This window comes from Cydia splendana, chromosome 15 (assembly GCF_910591565.1).
Source record: "Cydia splendana chromosome 15, ilCydSple1.2, whole genome shotgun sequence".
NCBI lineage: Eukaryota > Metazoa > Arthropoda > Insecta > Lepidoptera > Tortricidae > Cydia > Cydia splendana.
In genome coordinates, this window is record NC_085974.1 from 13,835,146 (window position 1) to 13,860,368 (window position 25,223).

At 41.4% G+C, this 25,223-nt stretch overlaps 2 protein-coding genes across 2 annotated transcripts; one reads left to right on the top strand and one right to left on the bottom strand.

Annotated features, from left to right (window-relative positions):
* The first annotated feature begins 1,239 nt into the window (after positions 1 to 1,239).
* Positions 1,240 to 25,200, top strand: LOC134797710 (serine/threonine-protein kinase mTor-like). Its single transcript, XM_063770060.1, has 13 exons — positions 1,240 to 1,699; positions 5,740 to 6,507; positions 7,398 to 9,973; positions 10,054 to 10,220; positions 11,421 to 11,706; positions 11,782 to 13,523; positions 13,852 to 14,011; positions 16,936 to 17,151; positions 17,493 to 17,678; positions 18,418 to 18,603; positions 21,274 to 21,411; positions 21,874 to 22,050; positions 23,246 to 25,200. The coding sequence occupies exons 1-13, from the start codon at positions 1,477 to 1,479 to the stop codon at positions 23,678 to 23,680; spliced, it is 7,260 nt and encodes a 2,419-aa protein (XP_063626130.1). The 5' UTR covers positions 1,240 to 1,476; the 3' UTR covers positions 23,681 to 25,200.
* On the bottom strand, positions 14,785 to 16,335 carry LOC134797280 (uncharacterized). Its single transcript, XM_063769508.1, has 2 exons — positions 16,195 to 16,335; positions 14,785 to 15,980 (listed from the first exon to the last, which is right to left on the bottom strand). The coding sequence occupies exons 1-2, from the start codon at positions 16,195 to 16,197 to the stop codon at positions 14,802 to 14,804; spliced, it is 1,182 nt and encodes a 393-aa protein (XP_063625578.1). The 5' UTR covers positions 16,198 to 16,335; the 3' UTR covers positions 14,785 to 14,801.
* Positions 25,201 to 25,223: the final 23 nt, after the last annotated feature.

Consider the following 25,223-nt stretch of genomic DNA (forward strand, 5'->3'; position numbering starts at 1 on the left):
CAGAAAAAACCTAAAGCTAATTCTTAACTACGAGTAAGTTCTTAAATCTAACCTAAGTAACTTACTAACTAACCAGACGAATAGTTCGCTGCCAAGGCGATGTTATTGGACAGTTTATCATTTTAAAGGCTTTATTAATAATACATAGTTTGACAGTAAATAATACATAGGTATTAGGCACTAATAAACGTGTTTGGTTTTAATAAGGATGTTGATTAAAGGCACTATAAGTTGACAACTATTTATCAGAAGGATTCATCGTGCAACTGGTACCTTTACTGGCAACCAATTACACGATACCTCTGCTGTGATAGAAGCCAGCTTTTACACAATTTTTTTTAAACATGTACTGAGATTTAGTTTTCTTTATCGGAGGAGGTAGGTCATTCCAGCATTTAGATGCTGCAAAACGAAAACTGAAACACACATGTATCAATTTGTGTCATTCCAACGTTTTTTTTAACGCGCGTTGTAAAAGCGCTCGTGGGAATGAGGCCTTAGGCCCCATTAACACGAGAGCTTTTTCAACGTGCGTTAAAAAAGCGCTTGAATCCGTCTACACACTAAATTCGATTTAACGACCAACGCTTAAAGTCGAAAATCCAACAATGCTTGATCGCAACGAATGAGCCACCGTCATCGTGTGAATAAATACACGTGTATCCATTTGTGTCATTCAAACGCTTTTTAACGCGCGTTGAAAAAGCTCACGTGTATATGGGGCCTAAGATTTATCTGATTAATACAACATAAAGTTCCTGAGGAGTGCGGTTCTGATATTGAGGTGCATTACGATTAAGGATAAATGAAGAAAAACAATATTCATTTACTGCAGTCTAAACTTGCCTACTTGAAATTGTCAGATTTACCCTGAATTCGTGGACTATCTGAAGTATGGTATTATTCAAATCCAATTCGTTGTTTGTGGTTGGTGGATGGATGACAAGTAGAAAGTATTGAAAATACACGCGTCATTCTTGCTTTGTTTGATTGCACTTCTACAACTATTTCAATAGATGGCACTGTTATCCACATTTTTTTTCTAGAAATACTTTTTTATATTTCTATTTATGCTTCATAGATTTTTGACATTAAACCATTTCTTCATTCTTTCTTAATACTTTAATCTCTTAAATGTTTTTCTAATTTCGTTATTGGTAAGTTTGCGTCAGTGTCAGTCAACGCGTCGCAAGTGTTATCTTTATCTGTGCCAAGTGTCATTATGTTTATGTCAGGGAGGCCGCATGTTTTGCTTTATATTTTTGTTTACATTTTAAACAAATTTACCTTATAAGGCAAAGAGTGTCTGTATTATAAGATATACGGTTTAGTAGTGTTTTATATTGCCATATAAATAATGGCTAAGCGATAGAGCTTTGGTAAACCTATCTTCTAAGTAGTCAGTTTGTTATTATGTGAATAATCACTAATCAGTGTTTGGATGTAATTAGGAGGATAGCCCGTTAATTAATAGAAATGACGGGATTCACTGTGTCTGAGCTCGTGGCGGGGCTGAAGTCCCGGCACTCTGAGACGAGACATAAAGCTATTCGCGAGCTGTTACACTTCGCGAAGACAGACTTGCGGGAGCTGTCGCCGGAGACGCTGGGCCAGGTGCTGGACGACTTCAACCAGCAGATTCATACGCTCACGTCCAGCTACGATAACAATGAGAAGAAAGCTGGAATACTCACCATTGGTATGTGTAGTATAGGTTATATTTTAATTGGATCAATCAATGGGCCCTGTATGTACAAACTGTTTCATAAACTTAAAGAGTGTATTGTGTTCATTTAAGTCTGTACGGTAAAAAAATGCACCGAATTTGGTACAATTTTTCGATCTGGCATACTATCTAATAGCTTTGTAACAATTGTAACTGAAGTGAAGTTATTTAGGTCAATATCTAAAGGCCCATATTGTACATATTGTACATATTGTACATATTGGGCCAGCGTGGGCCAGTCTGGGGGACGCATTTATGTGTTAGAGGGAGCAAGTGATATTGCTATCTCATTCTACCGCATGGCTGCGTCCCTTGGACTGGCCTGCGTTGGCCCAATATGTACAGGGGCCTTTATGGTAATGAGAGGTCAATATGTATTAATGTATGCATGTCAAATATAAATTCAAGCTTAATTAAAGCTGAAACCTTTAAGAGCGCTATTACATTTCGGCGTTGAGCGAGTTTAGGTATTTTACACGCTGCGGCAGGCCGTGCGAGCTCAGTATGCCGATCCCTTCTACCACACTCGCACTACAATGATGGATTAAACATTCTTGATCCTTCGCGAAGCATATTGAAATCAACCATAACAACACTAACTGTGCTTAACTTTTAAAGTCCTAAAATTGTTATTTGGTAAGTACGAAAATACTAAATGCAGTGCAAATGTAAGTGTGTGCAGTGTTCATAAATTACGTCATCTATTTTTGACCCCCCCACCCCTCAAATCATCCAAAAATCATGCTTCGGATGACTCTGTTTCCTCCTACGTCATACTACCATCATCCGATGTCCAGACCCCCCCCCCCTCCTTCCATTTGAAACGACGTAATTTATGAATAGCCCCATACTCGTACTTATGAAGGTATAAGTATTACTCGAAATAAATTATAGGTACTCGCTTATTTACATGTTTCGTCATAGCATTTGGTACCTATAGGTTGTAAAGTTTGTATCAACGAGGGTTTAAAAACGAACTAGTATTGAGGATCTGATGATAATGATGATGATTAAGGTGGTCACGGATACCAATCAACCATGTAGTAACATGATTAGGCTCGTTTGATTCGTCTCAACAAGATCTTTGACACTGAAGATACACAGGGTCTGATGATGGAGCTGGAAGGTGGCCACGGGTACCAGTCTATCATGTAACTAAACCACTTCGTGTTTGGGCTCGTTTGATTCGTCTCAACAAGATCTTTGACACTGAAGATACACAGGGTCTGATGATGGAGCTGGAAGGTGGCCACGGGTACCAGTCTATCGTGTAACTAAACAACTTCGTGTTTGGGCTCGTTTGATTCGTCTCAACAAGATCTTTGACACAAGACAGTACTCAGGGTCTGATGATGGAGCTGGAAGGTGGTCACCATTACCAATCAACCATGCAACTAAACCACACATCGTGTTTAGGCTCGTTTGATTCGTCTCAACAAGATCTTTGACACTAGGTGATACACCAAACACGAAGCCCAAACACGATGCCCAAACACGAAGCCCAAACACGTAGCCCAAACACGAAGTGGTTCAGTTACGTGATAGACTGGTACCCGTCGCCACCTTCGAGCTCCATCATCAGACCCTGAGTAGTATCTTGTGTCAAAGATCTTGTTGCGACGAATCAAACGAGCCCAAACACGAAGTGGTTCAGTTACATGGTAGACTGGTACCCGTGGCCACAGTGCAGCTCCATCATCAGACTCTGAGTACTAACTTTTGTCAAAGATCTTGTTGCGACGAATCGAACGAGTCCAAGCACGAAGTGGTTTAGGGGCTGTCCATAAATTACGTCATCGATTTTTGACCCCCCCCCTATAATCATCCAAAACTCATACTTCAAAAGCCCCCATTTCCTCCTACTTCATGCTACCGTCATCCGATGTCCAGACCCCCCCCCCCTAATTTGAAATGACGTAATTTATGAATAGCCTCTTAGTTGCATGGTTGATTGGTACCGGTGACCACTTTCCGGCTCCATCATCAGACCCTGAGTACTATCTTGTGTCAAAGATCTTGTTGAGACGAATCAAACGAGCCCAAACACGAAGTGGTTTAGTTGCATGGTTGATTGGTACCGATGACCACCTTCCGGCTCCATCATCAGACCCTGAGTACTATCTTGTGTCAAAGATCTTGTTGAGATGAATAAAACGAGCCTAAACACGAAGTGGTTTAGTTGCATGGTTGATTGGTACCGGTGACCACCTTCCGGCTCCATCATTAGACCTTGAGTACTATCTTGTGTCAAAGATCTTGTTGAGACGAATCAAACGAGCCCAAACACGAAGTGGTTTAGTTGCATGGTTAATTGGTACCGGTGACCACCTTCCGGCTCCATCATCAGACCCTGAGTACTATCTTGTGTCAAAGATCTTGTTGAGATGAATAAAACGAGCCTAAACACGAAGTGGTTTAGTTGCATGGTTGATTGGTACCGGTGACCACCTTCCAGCTCCATCATCAGACCCTGAGTACTATCTTGTGTCAAAGATCTTGTTGAGACGAATCAAACGAGCCCAAACACGAAGTGGTTTAGTTGCATGGTTGATTGGTACCGGTGACCACCTTCCGGCTCCATCATCAGACCCTGAGTACTATCTTGTGTCAAAGATCTTGTTGAGATGAATCAAACGAGCCCAAACACGAAGTGGTTTAGTTGCATGGTTAATTGGTACCGGTGACCACCTTCCGGCTCCATCATCAGACCCTGAGTACTATCTTGTGTCAAAGATCTTGTTGAGATGAATAAAACGAGCCTAAACACGAAGTGGTTTAGTTGCATGGTTGATTGGTACCGGTGACCACCTTCCGGCTCCATCATCAGACCCTGAGTACTATCTTGTGTCAAAGATCTTGTTGAGACGAATCAAACGAGCCCAAACACGAAGTGGTTTAGTTGCATGGTTGATTGGTACCGGTGACCACCTTCCGGCTCCATCATCAGACCCTGAGTACTATCTTGTGTCAAAGATCTTGTTGAGATGAATAAAACGAGCCTAAACACGAAGTGGTTTAGTTGCATGGTTGATTGGTACCGGTGACCACTTTCCGGCTCCATCATCAGACCCTGGGTACTATCTTGAGTCAAAATTAATACATATAAAATGTCAGGTCGCTTCAAATATTTTTAATCCTGTCCGGTAGTTTATTAAACTGTACCATTATAAATTATAATACTATAAAAACAGTGCTAGGATCAAAGTGTCTCGTTGCGGTTTACACGCACACAGTATAGCGTTTTACACGGCGCCCGCCGCACACAATGATAAAAAATCTCGTTGTCGCCGTTGAAAATGTGCGGAGCCGACCGACACACGTCCTGCCTCTACAAGCTCTGCCGCGGCACTGAGCTGGCGCAGCGCGCGTCATCGGTAATATAGAGTAGTTTTCAAAAAATTGCCAAAAAATTATAGTAGAATTTCATAAACACTAATGTATACCAACAGTATAAGCAAACGTTGCAGATTGCTTGAGTATGAAAATGACTTCGATATTAAGTAGATTTTCGTAGGAATTGACACTTGTTTCGGAGAGAAAATTGAGTTCGTTTTACTTTGATTTTCTCTTTCTCAAAGGTGTGTAGGAAAAATATCGTTTGATATGCCTAAAGTACAGGGTATTAGTAATACAAAATAGCCAGGTTTAGCAGAGTAAACTTCTCAACATTTCCAAATAAGAGCTTGCCATTCAGTGCTTCACGGGGTTTTTCGGAAACGACCATCAGAAAAAAAATCATTACTAATTTAATAAGTCCTTTTTCTAATATTTACAACGATATTTAAAAAGATAAGAAGAGACTTTTACTGGAACAAGTACTCATTGTTTCTAATAATGAGCACAAAGTCCTGAATTTCGTCGACTAGTATCATCAATTTTGCGTTATTTCGACTTTTCTTGTAAGAGCGCTCTTAATAACTAACTGTATTACTGTATTGAATAGTCCTTCAGTTTATAAAATATAAATAAATGAATAATCCTCCCAACATTTAAAATTAATATGTTGTTTGCAGTATGTTTAATTGGAGGGGATACGGAAACAACAAAAAGCAGGACCATTCGCTACACCCAATATTTAAGAAATGTCTTCCCTTCCACCGACATTGGCATTGTTGAGCTTGCAGCCAAAGCAATGGGGCGTTTAGCTGCCACATTGGGTGTAAAGAGAGGAGAGTATGTTGAGCAGGAGATGAAAAGATGCTATGAATGGCTTTCAGAAGAACGGAATGAGGGAAAAAGGCTATCTGCAGTCCTTATACTAAAGGAACTGGCTATTGCTATGCCATCATGGTTCTACCAGCAAATTACTAAATTCTTCAACCATATCATGATAGCCTTGAGAGATCCAAAAGATCAGATACGGGAAGCAGCAGCCAAAGCACTGAGAGCAGCTTTGGTGGTCACCGCTCAGAGGGAACTGCCCGAGCAGATAAATAAAGTTCAATGGTATTCTGAATGTTATGAAGAAGCTATGACATCTTTTACTGACCAGCCCATAAGAGAGAAAGGTCTAAACAGGGATGACCATGTGCATGGTGCATTATTGATTCTGAATGAACTCCTGAGATGTTCCAACTCTGCCTGGGAAAAGCAGTACACAGCCCTGATGCAGAAACTGGATGCTGAGCAGGACACATCCGATGAGATAATGTCTCTGAGCACTAAGATACAGACTTCATGGAATCCCCAACATTTTTCAGAGGAGAAAAATCAAACTGTCATCTATGAGTCTAATATTTGTAAACAACTTATTACTGAAAAATATGAAAAGATTTGCTCAGGTAACTGTTTATGTAATTTTATTAGTTTTATTTTGTCATCACCTGATTATTTTGTTTTAACTTGCTAAAGTAACTTTGCCTTAATAGCCGGGTACTGACTGAGCGAGCAGCCTCGCGAGGCAAATCCTCGGTCAGTCAGGACGTGACTCGCCCGAGGCAAATGCATGTCCGGCCTCGGCCGAGCGCGCCTCGGCCCGAGCCGAGCGTTGTCGGTTTTTTGTCCATGCTCAAAGGCGCCTCAGTAAGTTTGCCGCGCTCACTCAAGACGGTTGTGTTTTGCCTCGCTTGTTCGCCGTATGTTAGCGCCATGGATAAAGAACAGTGCCTTAAATTGATAGAACTATATGGTGAATATAGACGATTACGGGATGCGAAATGTCCCGATTATACTAAGAGAAGATGTGTGGAAAAATATAAGCCAGGAAATAATTTCTTGTTTTTACAAGCCATAGAATTATTAGAAACGCAGTGGTAGCGACAGCTTTTCGAATGAACGGCATCATGCCACGCGCGGTCTCTGTGCGACTTCACGTTAAACTGAGCGCTCGATGTTTGGCTCAGGCGTACCGTGGCTCGGCTTTTCCGCGCGCGGCAGCCTCGTGCAACAAATCCTACTGACCGAGGCTGCCTCGCGCGGCAAACGTTGCGCGGCAATCGTCCGAGGCTGCCTCGCGAGGCTGCTCGCTCAGTCAGTACCCGGCTAATTATTAGGACATTATACTTCAACTAAAAATGCCCAAAAGTTAAGTGGTAACCACTATATTCAAAATAATCAAGATATAAAATTCTTAGGCAGGGTGTTACAAAATCCTGGACCTCAACTTCATAGATTTTACTATTTCATTTATTTATTTGATCAGTGTTTAATGTTGCTCTTATTACTGTTACAGATGTTATGGCACAGCAAATATCTAGAGCTCACAATGTCCATCAAATGCTGTTGCTAATGATACCTCGATTGGCTGCATTTAACAGAGAAGTGTTTTCCAAAAGACATCTTAAATCCACCATCAACCACCTGATTACGTTTTTAAGAGGCAGAGAAAAGGAAAGGGCTATGGCCTTTACTACTTTAGGCCTCATTTGTGTAGCAGTTGAGACAGATATCCAGACATACCTAGGCAGGATTATTGAGATTATTAAATTAACTTTACCACTGAAAGAGACTCCTAAGAAGCGAGTAGGGTCTGACACACCCTTGTTTAACTGTGTAACCCTATTAGGCTTTGCTATGAAGGAAAATGTGGCCAATGAAGTAAGAGAGCTGTTAGATCCCATGTGTGCCACAGGATTGAGTGCTCAGCTGACAACTTGCTTTAAAGAGCTAAGTCAAAATGTACCCTCATTAAAGAAAGATATTACTGAAAAACTTTTGAACATGCTGTCTTTAATATTGAGGAAAAAACCTTACGCTCCAAATAGTTCAGAGCAGCAGATCGTACATTTATTATCTTCAGCATTGCTGGTTGAGCCCCATGACGCTAACAAACTTGTATTAGCGTTGCGAACGTTAGGCGCATTCGATTTCGAATGGAACAATACATTGATGAGTTTCATAAGAAGATGCACAGATCATTATCTACTAAGTGAGCAACACGACATCAGGATGGAAGCTGTAAAGACGGCCGCGAAACTTCTTATCAAAGCCATCGAGCGATGTTCGGTCACAAACTCGAGAACTCTCCATATGCTTATTGATGAGTCTTTAGGAAAACTTCTGGCTCTAGGTCGCTCAGATTTTGACCATGAAGTCCGATACAGAGTACTGGAAATATTCACAAATCCCGCGTTTGATAAGTATTTGGCTGTAGAAGAACACCTAAGTTGTCTCTTTGTGGCTATCAATGACTCCAATGTCGAGGTGAGCGAACTCGCGCTGTGCGTGATTGGGAGACTCAGCAACATAAATCCGAGCTACACAACGCCCACGCTCCGTCAACTGTTTGTTCAGATATTAATGGAACTACAGTATTCAGAATCTGCAAGAAACAAGGAACAGTCATTGAGAATGGTCAACAATATAATTTCGCATGCACCACGAATTACGAGACAGTTCGTTGACACCATATTGAAAGTGCTCGTGCCTAAACTTAGAGAAAAAGAGAGCAATCCTACAATGATCTCGTCTATTCTTAAAGCCATTGGAGATTTAGCGGAAGTGTACGGCGGTGGGCACGCCTTACACCAGTGGCTGCCAGAACTCATCTCTATTCAGCTTGAATTGCTATCAGATCCCAATCAACCGGAGAAGAGGAGTATCGCTCTGTGGTCATTTGGCCAAGTCATCAGTGCTACCGGCCACGTGGTCACACCTTACATGGAATACCCTCAACTCATGGACATGCTCTTAAGCTTTTTGAAATCGGAACAGCAGAGCAGGGACAGGCGCGAAACTATTCGAGTCTTAGGTCTTCTGGGCGCCTTAGATCCATATAAGCATAAGGTTAATCAGGGTTTGATAGATTTTCAAACAGTTTCGACTTTGATACCCGCCATCGACGAGTCTGTGACTGCTGATAACTTTGACTTGAACACGAATGAGATGTTGGTAAATATGTCGCCGATAGTGCTAGATGAGTTCTATCCAGCCGTTGTATTGACATCCCTCATGCGAATCCTGAGGGACCCTTTACTGGCCCAGCACCACACAAGCGCTGTACACTCAGTAACCTTCATATTCCAGTCGCTTGGCATTAAATGTGTTCCATACATATCCCGCGTCACGCCGAGCCTTTTATACGTCATACGCACAACAGAGAGCGCAAACTTCCGTGAATTCCTCTTCACCCAGTTGGCGCAACTGATAACAGTCGTTAAAATACACATTCGGAACTACTTGGAAGAGATTTTCGATATCATCAGAGAGTATTGGACTCCAGATACTCCTCTGCAACCGACGCTGATCATGCTCGTCGAACACATAACAGTCGCCATCGGAACAGAGTTCAAAGTTTACTTGCGAAAGATATTGCCGAACATTCTGCGTATCCTCAGATACGACAGGAGCAAAGACAAGTTCTTGACTGAAAAACTACTTTTAACTATACAAAAATTCGAGAATAATCTAGATGATGTACTTCTGTCGATAGTACCAGCAATTACTGCTTTGTTTGATGGCAGGAATATTCCGCAATCTATTTCGAAGCTAGCAATGGAGACAATTGAGCATCTATCGATGTACTTGTACTTCAAGCCTTATTCTGCGACAATAATTCAAGCATTAGCTCGCGTTTTGGACACCAACCCGCCGTTGAGACAAACGGCTATGAACACTCTGTGCGCGCTCATCATTCAGCTCGGGCGGGAGTATGTCGACTACATACCTTCGATGGAGAGACTCATGATGAAGCACAAAATCCAATGTCCACAGTACATCGTGTTGATTACGCGATTGCAAGTGGTTTCTACTCTGGCCTGCGATGATGATTACATGGATGAGACTCGTATTCGGCTTCGGAAGAAAGATGTAAGTTTTAGCTGCATTGAAAACTGCTTTAAAGCACAAACGTTTTACTGTTTAATACAACGTTGCTACGTATTCTGCAGGTGGTAGCTACGAGTGAGATGCAGACGATGCAGAAGCTATCAGTAAATCTGTACGAGCTGCGGAAGAGTTGGGCAGTCAGCAGCCTCATCACTAAGGAGGACTGGATGGAGTGGCTGCGGGATCTGAGCGTCACCTTCCTTAACGAGTCCAACAGTCCCGCCATCAGGTAACATCATTACATCAGCATTAATATATTTGGGCTCACACCTATTTTTCCGCCCTTTTTATATGACTTTTCCTCCCAATCGGTTGATAGTGTTACAGGGTTTTGGATAACTGAAAAAACCGGATTTAAACTTTCACGATTATTAAACATTATCAAACTGCACAACGGGACTTAATCGCGTATTTAAGTTTTAAGATTTACCTCCGACGTTTCGAGGACGGCGTTGTCCCCGTGGTCTCGGAGCAGACTGGCTCAAGTTGACATCAACATCTTCTAGCCGCGCGAGTTTTTCGAACTACCCGCACTTGGTCTTGTTTATCAGTTTGAACGTTTTGCGCACTAGGGATGTCACTCTGTCGACACACAACACTAACGATATTCGATTTATCGACTGTCGATATTCGTTTCCGCTTACATTTACTAATGACTGGATTCCATGTGGATGAGATCTTAAAACCCTCGTCCCGATTAAAATTGCAATGTTTTTTGATTTCAATGGCTTCCCGCACTTTTCTACTGTAGAAATGGCGATCCGTGGAGAGGATTTTAGGGTTATGCAGCTCAATCCAGTGGTTTGGTCCTGACTCCAGCAATCCAGCAATTTGGTCTGCGGTGGCTGAGCATTTGCTGGAGTCAGGACCAAACCACTGGATTGAGCTGCATAACCCTAAAATCCTCTCCACGGATCGCCATTTCTACAGTAGAAAAGTGCGGGAAGCCATTGAAATCAAAAAACATTGCAATTTTAATCGGGACGAGGGTTTTAAGATCTCATCCACATGGAATCCAGTCATTAGTAAATGTAAGCGGAAACGAATATCGACAGTCGATAAATCGAATATCGTTAGTGTTGTGTGTCGACAGAGTGACATCCCTAGTGCGCAAAACGTTCAAACTGATAAACAAGACCAAGTGCGGGTAGTTCGAAAAACTCGCGCGGCTAGAAGATGTTGATGTCAACTTGAGCCAGTCTGCTCCGAGACCACGGGGACAACGCCGTCCTCGAAACGTCGGAGGTAAATCTTAAAACTTAAATACGCGATTAAGTCCCGTTGTGCAGTTTGATAATGAAAAAACCGGGTTATTAACATTCCATGCCCTATATTTCATAATTAATTCAATGTACTTTTTAAAGGTAATGTTTCGTAATTATGTAATTTTATATCTAGAATGTTTACTATTGTACCTTTGTAATTTTAGGGCATGCTCCACCCTCGCCCAAAACTACCCTCAACTCGCGTACGACCTGTTCAACGCGGCGTTCGTCTCGTGCTGGACGGAGCTGGGCGAGCAGTCCCGACGCTCGCTGTCCAACGCGCTGGAGAGCGCGCTGGCCGTGCCGGACGCGCCTGATGTGGCGCTCGCTGTGCTCACGTTGGCCGAGTTTATGGAGCATTGCAAGAAGGGAGAACTGCCGATATCGATTAGATTGTTAGGAGATACGGCGATCAATTGCAAAGCTTACGCGAAAGCATTATATTACAAGGTAAGTTAGACAGCCTTTAGAAATAATGTGACTAAATGATACAGAAATTTCAGTGACAATAATCAAACATTGCAGGAAGAAGAGTATCGCAACAATCCGTCTACTCAAGTGGTTGAAGCTCTCATACACATCAACAACAAGTTACAACAGAAAGAAGCTGCCAACGGTTTGCTAGAAAAAGTTATCATGCAAAAGAAGGATGGCGACTGCTCTCTAAACGTACATGTGCGCTGGTACGAGAAGCTTCACAACTGGGACCAGGCTTTGGACCTTTATAATAAGAAGTTAGAAGTCGAACCACAGGATGACGAGTCGAAACTAGGCATTATGAGGTGTTTGGAAGCGATGGGAGAGTGGCGTAAACTATACAATATCACATCTGACCAATGGGACACCTTGTCTGATGAAGTTCGAAAGAAATCGGCAAAAATCGCAGCGGCAGCTTCCTGGGGCCTTCAAGAGTGGGACGCTTTGAAGAAAAATGTTGATTGCATACCAGAGGATACTCAGGAAGGCGCTTTCTACAGAGCTATATTAGCAATCCACGAGAGCCAATGGCCCGAGTCCAGGCATTACATCGACTTGGCCAGGAGTCTTCTTGATACGGAGCTGACGGCGGTAATTACCGAAAGCTATCAGAGGGCTTATGGGGCGCTAGTCAACGCGCAGCTGCTGACAGAACTTGAAGAAGTCGTCACTTACAAACTGGTAGAAGAACGGAGAAGCACTATCCGTAAGACATGGTGGTCGCGCTTGCAAGGCGGCCAGAGACTGGTTGAAGACTGGAGGAAATTGCTGCAGATAAGAAGTCTTGTTCTAAGTCCGCGCGAAGATTTCCAAACCTGGTTGAAGTTTGCATCTCTATGCCGTAAAACAGGATCTTTAAGTCAGGCTCATAAAATTGTCCTGTCTATAATTGGAAGCGATCCGATCAATAACCCAGATGTCCTACTCCACATGCAGGATCCTAGGATAGTTTTAGCTTACAGCAAGAATCTTTGGGAAGCCGGCAATAAGAGATACGCCTACGATATTCTGCAGAGATTTGTGGATAATTCTGAACCCGATAATGAAGAGCAATGTCGTCTGCTCGCCCGCTGCCATCTCAAACTTGGGTCTTGGTGCGAATCCCTTCAAGAGATCAACGAGCTATCCATCCCAGAGATTCTCAGGAACTATTCCGCTGCTACTATTCTAGCCCCTGAATGGTATAAAGGCTGCCACGCCTGGGCATGTATGAACTTTGAGACCGTCCTGTTTTACAAACAACAAGATAATATGTCCGAAAGCAGCGTAGCCGGTGGCTCAAGCGAGAAGAAAGTATCCAGAGCAGACTTCATAAATACTCACACAATACCCGCTATCGAAGGGTTCTTCAAGTCTATCAGCATATCCAACGGGAGCTCTCTTCAAGACACTTTAAGACTGTTAACCTTGTGGTTCGACCACGGACACAACCCTACAGTTTACGACGCGCTATTCGAAGGCATACGGCAGATCGACATAAACATATGGCTTCAAGTTATACCACAGTTGATCGCCAGGATAGACTCGCCAAGAAGCTTGGTGGCAAAGCTAGTCCATATTCTTCTGATAGATATAAGTAAGCTGCATCCCCAAGCGTTGGTGTATCCGTTGACAGTAGCGACCAAGTCTTCATTCGTGACGCGTAAGAACGCGGCACATTACATCCTGAAGACGATGTGCGTACACTCGCAGAACCTGGTGAATGAAGCCGCCATTATATCGGAGGAGCTGATCAAGGTGGCTATATTGTGGCACGATCAAGTGTTTATTGCGTTGGATGAAGCGTCAAGGTGCGTGTAATTTAAGTACCTAATGATTGGTTTTATCGATTATATTAGTTCACTATTATTTGTTATAAAATTGAAGTAAGTATTAACAACAATTGTCTAGCAGCAAGCCTACTTAGGCTAAGTTAAGATTCACATCTAAGCTATCATCTACAAAACACATCTCGCTGACGCTCGCAAACGCATCGTTTTTTTACAAGTCTGCTACCGGCTACTACCTGTAAACTCAGCCTTATTTTAAGTGGGATAAGATTTATTTTTAAATATTTGGATTCCGATTTTGTAAGAGTCGCTGTTATTACCTTCAAATAAAGCCCCGTTTCGTCTGCAGGCTATATTTCAGCGAGAAGGACTACAAAGGCATGGCGCGCACACTAGAGCGTATGCACGCCATGCTAGCACGACCCCCGCAATCCCTGAAGGAGGTGTCGTTCCTGCAGATGTACGGGCGCGACCTGGACGCGGCGCAGCGGTGGGGCGAGATGTACAAGGTACTGTGTTGTAGGCTGTACAGTCAGAAGTTGTTAATTTCGGCACGGTGTTCAAAATGACAGTAAATGCCTCTATTTCCACAATAAAGGTATATTTAGAGCATATTGCCCATCTCGCCCTGATGGCTACTTCTGCTGCTGTACGGTTCATTTTCATGTTAAAACATATTTCCTGTCGATGTCATTGTCCTGCCTGATAAACTGACGGACGAGGCTTAGTAGGACTTGGTCTCCGATTGCACACTTTACTTATTCCTTAATGCGAAAGTAACCCTGTCACTCTTAAACCGCTGAACCGATTTATGTATGGAGATAGTTTGAGTTTCGGGAAAGGACATTATGATAGTTCTTATCACGCAAAAAAATCAGTAGAAAGGGGGGTGAAATTTACTATGGAAGTGGGACATGGACTACATGGAGTACTTATTCTACGCTGACGCAGTCACGGTCACTCACGTATTTTAAGTCGAAAAACGCTCGACATGTTTCACTCCGTACCGAGTAGTGTCATCAGGAGCTTGCTGAGCTGAGCATGAAGTTATTAAACAAGACTTGTCATTAGTCATTTAAGCAGTTAATGTTGTTAGTAGGTATCAGCAGCAAAGTAAATGTAAAGGCATAAGTAGTTATTCATTTATTAGGAAATTACATATCTTGAAAATTAAGATTTTTACCTTAACATACTAACAAAAACAATAAAAGCACCTACTTTATGCATGATGCCAAGTACCTATGTATTACTTTAGTCTTAAAGGTTTCCTTATAAAAAAAAAAACAATATTTCATGTAATTACTTATTTTTTGTCAATGTTGCCTGTAAATTTACTAATCCACAAGCTATTATTAGGACGTGATCCATATACCCTATATACTTGGAGCGGACTTCGGACAACATTCCAAACCGTCTCAATCGCTTTGTCATCCTCTCAAGATGTACTCTTAAAAATTCGATAGCTTTTGCTTGGGCAACCTGTTCTTGTGCAGGTTCAGTGCTAGAGTTAATGCCAGGATGGTTTGGACGAAGGAGCCTCACACCTTTTGTCATCAAATAACTTTCAACACCTACAAAACTATTTTTCTGCCATTCTGTCATAACTACAGCATTAAGGGGCAAAATGTTTGTTAAATTGCTCCTCTCCAAAATATCTTTGTCAGAAATTCCACCTCCATAACCTTTGGAGACAAAAGCCACAAACCCATTGGGTGTACATCCAATCAAATATTTTAATGTGCTACCATATTTTTCTTCTGACCAGGTTTGTGCTTGGTGCAGTGGGTCTGGTGATGTTTTAATTTCTATCTCAAGGCTTTTTAATATGCACTGCACATTGGGATATCTTACTTTAAACTCATGTGGCAGTTGTGCTTGTATTTGATCCGGTGCAGGTAGATAGATCAGGTTTTGGAAGAAGTTTGCAAGACATTCTATGCCTTTTACAAACATGTTGGTTATTTCAGATGAAGGTATCTCAAACTGGACACTGATATCTCTCAAGGATCCATTTTGCTTTATCTTAGAAAGTGTTATAATGAGAGTGAGTTCTGATAGTATATTTTGGTTTTGCTCACAAATATATTTGAGGACCCACTGGAATTGCTTTGGAATGCCTAAATATTCTTTTGGACTATTATAAATCAGGTCCATAAAGAATTGCCGTTGCTGTAAATTGTTCTCGGTGAGACTGTCTGCAGATTCCATTCCTGTCTGTGATGTCGCACCACATAAAGATGGTTTTTCAGGTGTCTCAGTATCCGTTGATTGTGATTTCTTTAGTTTTAGGCTATCGTAGTTTGTACTTTTATCTGCAGTTCGTACATTGCATTTAACTGATTGAACAGTTTGAACACCCACAGAACGAGATTCAACTTTTGGAGTTGTGGAATCACATTTCCTCTTGGGTGCTGATGCTGATGGAACATTTTCCTTGCTTACAAGTAGTTTCTTTAACTCTGAAGACTCCTTAGTGTCCTGCAAAGTAATTGTGATTGATTGTGATAAAAAGAATATGAAACTGCGCAGCTGCGTTTTAATCTCTTTATTACATTATTCTGAATGCAATAGCTAGATATCTATCAAACAATTCAAAGTTGGACTATGCTAGCATTTAGTGGTTCGATCTAGATTTATTTATTTCAGAATAGTAAAATACAATAAGTACTTAAAAATATTTTAAACTGCTTACCATTTCGATTGTAAATTTCCAAGGCCAAGGTCACTTAATACATTATTCAGTCCAGAAATGAATCAATCCAGAGACAAGGCATAAATAATTGGATAGAAAATATTAAATTAAACAACTATTTAAAAAACGTACAAGGAAACAATCGTTACAATTATTTGGAAATGACAATTAAGACAATTTTGACATTAGAGCGGCATTTAAGTACATTTACGCGGGAAATGACAGAACATCTTTGTGTTACCAGGAACGAAAACAAATATGTATGTTATTTTAAGCCAGTTCGACACTTATTGCGTTATATATTTTATGTGTGTTAAACACAAAGCGCACATATAGTTTGGCAAGCCATTTCCGCCAGTAGAAAAGCGGCAAATTTGAAAAATACGGTTAAATTTGAATTTGGTGCCTTTTTCTACCGACAAATTGGGTGTATTTCAGTAAATCTGGTGCAGTTTGTACGTAATGCTCAAGCACGTACTTAGTGGTTACCTATATTATATTCTCTTTGGCTTAAACTATTTTAAAATAATAAAAACATCGATACACAATAAAATAGTTCACCGCTTCTACTAGTAGTACTATCAATTACTGATAGTACTATTATCTTTTTATACAACGTCGGTGGCAAACAAGCACACAGCTCGCCTGATGGTATGCAAGCACCGTAGCCTATGGACGCCTGCAACTCCAGAGACTATTACATGCGCGTTGCGGACCGTAATCGCCGATCTTTTCTCGCAGGAATCCAACGATGACCGCCACCTCAACGAGGCCTGGGACCTGTACTACCATGTGTTCCGCCGCATCACGGCGCAGTTCCGCTCCCTCGCCTCGCTCGAGCTGCAATACGTCAGTCGGAAACTGCACTCGTGTCGGGACTTCGAGCTGGCTGTACCCGGCTCGTACGTGCCCAATGAGAAGGTTATCAGGATCTCGCATATACATAGTCATTTGCAAGTAAGTTATGTGTGATTTTGATTTAAATTGTCTTGTATTGGGCGGTACTAAAACAAATGAATTCGTGTTTCAGGATTTTTAACGTCTTTTTTGGTAGAGCTACCACTTTCAGATTGTAGTTAATACACTAGGGCCCCAATTTAGTTTTTAAGTGAGTCGCTTAACTTCAAACTCGGATAAATCCAACTGTCAGATTTTGCGGTTTATGTATATCAAAAGGTAATAGGGTAGATATTTCCTAAGATGGTCGAATGGATTTAACCGAGTTTGAAGTTAAGCGACCAAAGTATTGACCAGGTGATTGCTATTACAAGATCACTAATTTGAACCTTGTTACCCAGGTAATAAAGTCGAAGCAGCGCCCCCGCCGCCTCACCATCCAAGGATCCGATGGCAAGCAATACATGTTCCTACTGAAGGGCCATGAGGACTTACGGCAAGACGAGCGCGTCATGCAGTTGTTCGGGCTCGTTAATGCTTTGCTACAAGCAGATACCAACACTTACCGACACGACCTCGCCATACAGGTACCATTTGCAACAAAGTAATGTCACCTTGGTTTAACTATAAACCCTGTCACCGTGTGACATAGCTGTTTTCTAAGCTGCACTTATGTGTATCCTTATTTGTAAGGGACATCAATTCAAACTATGTGACTCTCAAGAAACTAGGTCAATTGATACGACTGCAAATCAAGGGTGGTTTTAGCTGCAACTAGCTTGCACTGTAGATGTAGTGTAGGGACGCCCGGCCGGAAGCAGGCGGGCTGGCGATCGCGTGTCGCGTTCATTCAGCCCTGTTCCCTGGAGTTGGAGCTGCAGGTTATTCTACTCAGATCGTCATGTTTTCCTGCAGAACAGGACATCCTTAAGTTCGGCGTCCTTTAGTTCGTTTTCTTTCAGTGTGTATCTAGTAGAGACTCTCTACCGAATGCATTATATCGCGGTGCCGCATACATAATACATTCTGCTAGTAAGTGTGAGCTAGTCTCCTCCTTACCACAATGTGGACAGGAGGCGTCTCTACTAATTTCCATTATCTTAAGCTTGCACTGTAGACGATTTGAGACAAATTTCATCAGTATTTTAAAATTTTTGAAGTGAAAACTTCTTTAGCGGCGCTGTGCACTTTTTGTGATGGGGAAAAAATGTTAAACTCGCGAGAGCGTAAGACGGACACGTGACCTGATCGAAAAACTGTTACAATGTCATTGAGTTTTCACTTCTGCCGGCACTCCCGGAGTGCAACCCGTTTTTTTTTGTGCAGAGATACGCCGTGATACCGTTGTCACCCAACTCCGGGCTGATCGGTTGGGTGCCACAGTGCGACACCCTGTACAACCTCATCATTGACTACAGGGACAAGAAGAACGTCAAGATGGGACTGAACACCGAGCAGCAGATCATGCTGAGGATGGCCTCGGACTTCCCCAAGCTTATGTTGATGCAGAAGGTGATTTATTTTAGCACCTGTCATAAAATTCAGCGGCCTTAGCAAAGAGTATATACTTGGTCAAGCAGATCTTGTCTGTAGAAAAAGGCGGCAAATTTTAAAAATGTAGGCGCGAAGGGATATCATCTCATAGAAACACAGACCAACCCCTATAGACATAGCTTATAGGACGACTCGCGGCCTCCACTCGTGCGAGCAATAGCGCTTATAAAATATTTCACGCGCGCCGCTCCGATCAGTTGCGTCCAAATTCACGACCTGTTAACAGTGTGCGCGTGTTTACGAAAATAAATCGCAATTTATTCAAATCATGGGATTTTGCAGTGTGAAATGGTGTGGCAAGTCATCTAAGACTTCCAGTTATAAAACAGATGGAATAACATTCCACAGGTAAGTCAAAATCACTATTTTGTTGAAAATTATTTCTTGTACGCGGGGTTCATTTTATACTGGTCAATATGGTTGTACTGAGCGGTAGTGAAGTAGCCCGTCCTTTTCCGTCAACTTGAAAATGCAATGTGCTATCCCTTTCACGTCAACAACTAGTGATGTGACGGTGATGGTTTAGTCAATTGCGGTAAATTCGTGCTTTCGCTCGAACCATATTGTACCATTTTAAGAAATGTAAAAGATATTTGTGATTCTCTTTCATTTTTAATTGAGAATAAATAAAATTGATCTGTAAAATCTATAGTTTTAATTAGGTAGTTGGTAGTTTATCTTAGTGGGTATATGTAGTATGTAGTTTAGTTTTTAGTTAGTAGTACCATTATTGAGGTAGCATCAAAATAAGAAAATGATCATATTTTAGCAGGTTTTCAGAGCAACGCCCATGTGACATTCTCCTAGTTGCAAGCGCCATTAGTTAGTAGTATAGTTTCCATAGGCTGCGTTTGCCACCAAAGTGTATTTTTGAAATTCATGATTGATTTATTAATAATAAATTAATGATGTAATTTTTTTTTAAGAAGCCAGGTGAGCAGTTAGGTCACGAGATGGACCTGATGATGAACTTTGAAGGTTTGTGATAGACACATGTTGTGTGGGTTTGTTAGAATCCTCTAGGTGAGCAGTACGGTGGGGGGCACGAGATGGACCTGATGATGAACTTTGAAGAAGTGCGAGGGAACTCGGTGTTGGTTTGTGATAGACACATGTTGTGTGGGTTTATTAGAATCCTCTAGGTGAGCAGTAAGGTGGGGGGCCACGAGCTGGACCTGATGATGAACTTTGAAGAAGTGCGAGGGAAATCGGTGTTGGTTTGTGATAGACACATGTTGTGTGGGTTTATTAGAATCCTCTAGGTGAGCAGTAAGGTCTTGGGTCACGAGATGGACCTGATGATGAACTGAAATGGACTCCGACGAAATGTGAAATTTATTACACATTTATATTATTTTATATTTGTTTATGTTATTGCCGTAACCAAACTAATTTTACAGACGTGCTCGGATCATATACAAAATTGTCGCGTCGGTTTATTCGTAAACGTAGGTACTTAGATGCTTTCAATAGATTATGCATGGTTGTTTAGTATGAATTAGACTAGAAAAATAATACAGTATTTTTCATTAGCATGCATGCATTGGTGTATAGCGGCTTTTGCCTTTGTGTCAGTGACGTGGTGCCTCAACGGTACTATTGTAGAAAACAGCGTTAATAAAAACTGAATATCTGAGAGACCGAGCTTTGCACAGCAAACATAAAAAATCTAAAATGCGCGTTTTCCTAGAGTTAAAACGCCTCGCCTCCGTAAACCCCCATATAGCAAATTTCATCGAAATCGTTACAGTTTTTCTTATGTTTACAATCTTAGCTCATTAATAATATGCAAAGTAACATTTTTAGATACATTTTTAAAGTACCTAATGAATGATTATATTGTATGAATATTCAGAAGTAATTAATCTGTGGACTTTATTGATAACAATTATTTTACCACAACAGATTACGGTACCATTGGTACCAGTACCACTGCAAGTAATGAACATGTCCCATCCCTACGCTTACACGTGTCAGCGCGCCACGACCAATCGCAACGCCGTGAGCACCCCTCCCGCGCCTCACAGTTTGGTGATTTGCGTCGCGAACAAAATGGCCAATATTAGGTTTCTAGTCGGGTGTTCTGTGCATAGAAAATTTTAATTTCGCGCCTTTTTCTACTGACAAGATTTGCTTGACCATCTATAGTAAGTATATTAGGGCATTAGCCAAGATGACAATGAATCACTTATCGACGAAACACCAATCTATTCCGAATTGGATTACAGCTTCAGTTAACACTACATTTCTATAATGGGATTGGTAGATAGAAATACGTACAACTTTATTAATAATTAAATAAATATACATTGAAAAATGTAGGGTAGAGAAGGGGTTTCAATCGATGTGTGGAAGGGCGGCACCGTCGTCGAACCCAAGCCACCGACAGACTTAAAGCGGTGGCGTGTGCCTCGGATGCACATGCTGGTGGCGTGGATAACGGCGATACTGATCCTATCCGGCAATTGATAGATAGATAGTTTCATAAGGCTGTTTTATGAAAACGAAGGAATTTATAATTTTGTAATTCAGGATTGGATTGTCTTTGAAGCCTTGTTTCTCTTTATTCTAAACCTACTTTACCTTATCGTAAAGCTGTAATTATTTTCTATTTGAACTTTATTCCAGGTGGAAGTGTTCGAGCACACGCTATCCCAAACGCCGGGCAACGACCTGGCGCGCCTGCTGTGGCTGAAGAGCCCGTCCGCCGAGGCGTGGTTCGAGCGCCGCACCAACTACACGCGCTCGCTCGCCGTCATGAGCATGGTTAGTACAAAGTTCACTGATAATACGTACGCTTTATTGAGAAGACATAAAGCTCAAGTGCAATAATGGTTAGTGGTGGCTCTATTTGAACCAAATTCCGAATAGTTCTATGTCTTAGCACAGAATAAATAATAGTACTAGGTACAAAAGGTTCACTCTCTAACAAAACTCGTCTATTGCGACCTAGCGGTGCGCGGCAACTACTACTGCTAGACACCAAAATTAGTGTGGGCCGCATGTACTTGTAGCGACGAAACGAAATCGCGAGTGAGCCACGCCTGGTCTTAGCCACGAGAAACCGCTTAGAGCGAAATTGAGGTGACCGATGATATGAAGGAAATAAGGGATTTGTAACTGTAACTGCAGCCGCTAAAGTTAATCGCTTAAATCCGTTTGAAGAATGCAAAAGGTTTGCGACTTTAACCAATGATTAGTTTGTTACTAATATTATTTTGTTCTCAGGTGGGCTACATCCTCGGGCTCGGAGACCGACATCCGTCCAATATCATGCTGCACCGAGTCACGGGCAAAGTTCTGCACATAGACTTTGGCGACTGCTTCGAGGTCACGCAGACGAGAGACAAGTTCCCGGAGAAGATCCCCTTCCGGCTCACGAGGATGCTCATCAATGCCATGGAGGTAAGGAAGTCGGGGTCCCTTTATTTCCCATAAAGTTTTAAGTCATAATGTATTGTTTGTCATAAAACTGAAACCGTTAACTTTTCAGGATTTTCGTAAGGTTATTCTATAGATAGGTTAGGTTAGGCTAGGTTTGTTTTATGGCAATCCTGGAAAGTTACGCGTTTCTGAGACAAACCAATTATGACTAACGAAAATTCGGACAAACAATACATTATGACTTAAAACTATTTGGGAAACAATAAAGACCCGAAGTAGTCATATGATGGAGTAAACTAATTTATTCAATGCCCAGAGCAAAATCTACAAAGCAGGTTTCGTCCAAAATGCACAAAGAATATCCGTAACAAACTTAGTCCAATATTTCCCAAAACTAAAATTCCGTCATAGATCGTTGTGTGTCCGTGAAGCATGTTGGAGTATGATCGGTGTCACTGAACAATTTAGCTTTATGTTTTTGTGTGATTTACGTGCAGAAACAGGTTGGACTGTAGCAAAGGGGGGGGGGGGGGGGGGGGGGGGGGCTGGGACTTAGTAGTAGTGTCATTATGACACTATTTTTAAATGATTGTAATGTGTAGATCACGTCAAAATAAGCATCTTTTATGGAAAAACTTTCCTCTAAAATAAAAAATGGCAGAGTTAGACGCCTCCAAAGATTGCTTTTAAACGGAGCTGGGAAAAAATTCATCGCGAGTGGTGTCATTATGACATATATTTTAAATGATTGTAACGTATAGAACACGTCAAAATAAGCTACTTTTACTCGAAAAACTTTTTTCTAAAATTGAAAATGGCGGAGATAGTTTTATATAACATTATTTTAAGGCAGGTCGGTGTAGGTACGACGACGAGCGAAGCGAGGAGGAGTGTTAGGTAGAACTGCGACCTTACAGCGCGCGAGCCGAGCGAGCGAAGCGAGCGTGCCGCGGTAGCGGCCGGCGAAGCGCCAGAACCGACTTTTTTATAATAATAAAATTTTACAAGTCCCAGCTCCCTTTAGAAACATAAATCTTTGGTCGCGTCTAACTCGGCCATTTTTAATTTTAGAGAAAAGTTTATTACGAATTTCATCAAAACCTTGTAAATTATTCTAACTGTTTTGAAACCCCTATGTTTTTATCATTTTCTCAAAAAAATTCTAAGTCCCAGAAACGGCCCCCCTTTGGTAGTCTGACCCATTTGGCTTTCCCAGGTAACCGGCATCGAAGGCACGTACCGCTTCACCTGCGAGGCAGTGATGCACGTGCTGCACAAGCACCGCGACAGCGTGATGGCCGTGCTCGAGGCCTTCGTCTACGACCCGCTGCTCAACTGGCGGCTCGTCGAAAACGACCGCCACTCCCTCACCGAATCTACCTTCTCATCCGACATAGACTCCTCTCTTTCCCTCCCGAGCAGATCGAGAAACCATCTACACTACGAATCTGTCGAAATACCACCAGAAGCTAACCTCAACAAGCGCGCGCTATCTATACTCAACAGGATCAGAGACAAATTGACAGGTCGGGACTTCCCACAGATAGAGGCGGTGGTGAGCGTTCCAAAACAGGTAGATCTACTTATTAAATTAGCCACGAATAATGAGAATCTATGCCAGTGCTATTTAGGCTGGTGTCCCTTCTGGTAGTTTTAAAATTTGTTAATAATGGTTATCCTGAGATCATACCATTATTTTGTATAAATATAAAAAAGCCGTTTTCGATGAGGTAATTTAAAAAAATCTGTTAAATCATTTTCACATTATGGAAGTTATTTACTAGAGAAGAATTCACTGGTTGTTTCTTTACTGCGCTAAAATGAGTATAGATAGCATTTGTCAGATTTAATTATTAAGATTACTAATTTAATGTTCTGTATTCTTCAGTAGCTTTAATTTCGTCATAAATGTTATAACTGTTTATTATATCTATATTCGACCCCTGCTACTGCCGTGTTAAGTAAGACTGATAATATATTATGTTATTTAAATTGGTAACTATCAAAGCCCATAATTGCATCTACAATGGTAGGAATAGTTTTATTCAATTGTCTATCTTTATATCTGGCAAAACAGTCAATTCTTCAAGCGATACGTTATGTTAATAAGCCAGCTATAACTTTCTTAAACAACTAAAGTATTGTATTGAAATATGCTGATAAATATTAAAAGAAAGTGAGGCATGACTACATCGATTACAATGATAACGATTATACGAGCTTGCATAAATTATACTATAACAACTTCAATCGGAATGAGATTTGTATCCTTTAACATTACTCCACATCGGGGGCTAACAAGGATTTATTATTAATACTACCGAGGCACATCTATCGACACTTCATACCTTAAAATCAGTCAAGCTGTTACTGCCAAAGATATACTTCTATCGATTTGAATAAAAACATTACTTTTCCTTTTACACCTTTTCCTTTCCTTTATATGATTACAGAAATATAACCGTGTCGATATTGCTATGATTGCAGTATTTTATGATCACTTTGTGACTTTTCCTTCCATTGTACTGGAAATGGCTTATTGTGAGACTTGATGGATCGGTCTTTTGTTTCAACAACAGTGTTATGTTTACGTTGACTCATCGCTGGGGATTCCCCCAGGTTAGAGAAAGCGTTTTTGAAATTGTAATTTATTACTGGCCACACTGATATAAGGGCTCTGTAGAGTTTGTTTAAGTTAGGCAGTTATCACACTCATGCAGTTTGTATATGCGGCAACACTGTGATAATGGCCTTCTACATTGTAATTTTTTTGTATTTTATCCCCCAAGCGTGGTATGTGTATGTGATGCGGAGGGATGAAAGTCATGTGACGAGAAAGGTATTACGAAACCGAGGAAAAGGTCAATGGACTGCGTGAGATATGATATGAAACGAACGCAAGTGAATAATGAGATCACGGGCGACAGAGGAATGGAAGAGAAAGACATGCTGCGCCGACTCCAAGTGAATGGGGCAAGGGCAAGAGAATGATGACATTGTCATTTTATCTACAGCTTGTGCTAGGTTGATGTGGTAATAATGGTTGGTGTTCTAAAATTATTGGGTACCTAGTCGAAAAGGAAGGAAAGCTTTGTACAGTAATAAATTTATTATTAGGTATGTATAAGATTTATTTAATGTACAAAATTGTAATACTAATATGACAAAGTCTTTTATTTTTTATTTTAATGTTT

Bases quoted from the DNA above. Each gene is read 5' to 3' on its own strand.
- LOC134797710 (XM_063770060.1), top strand. From the start codon at position 1,477: ATGACGGGATTCACTGTGTCTGAGCTCGTGGCGGGGCTGAAGTCCCGG. The intron at 11,707-11,781 runs GTAAGTTAGACA...CAAACATTGCAG, and splicing joins CGAAAGCATTATATTACAAG to GAAGAAGAGTATCGCAACAA. The intron at 18,604-21,273 runs GTGATTTATTTT...ACTTTATTCCAG, and splicing joins AGCTTATGTTGATGCAGAAG to GTGGAAGTGTTCGAGCACAC.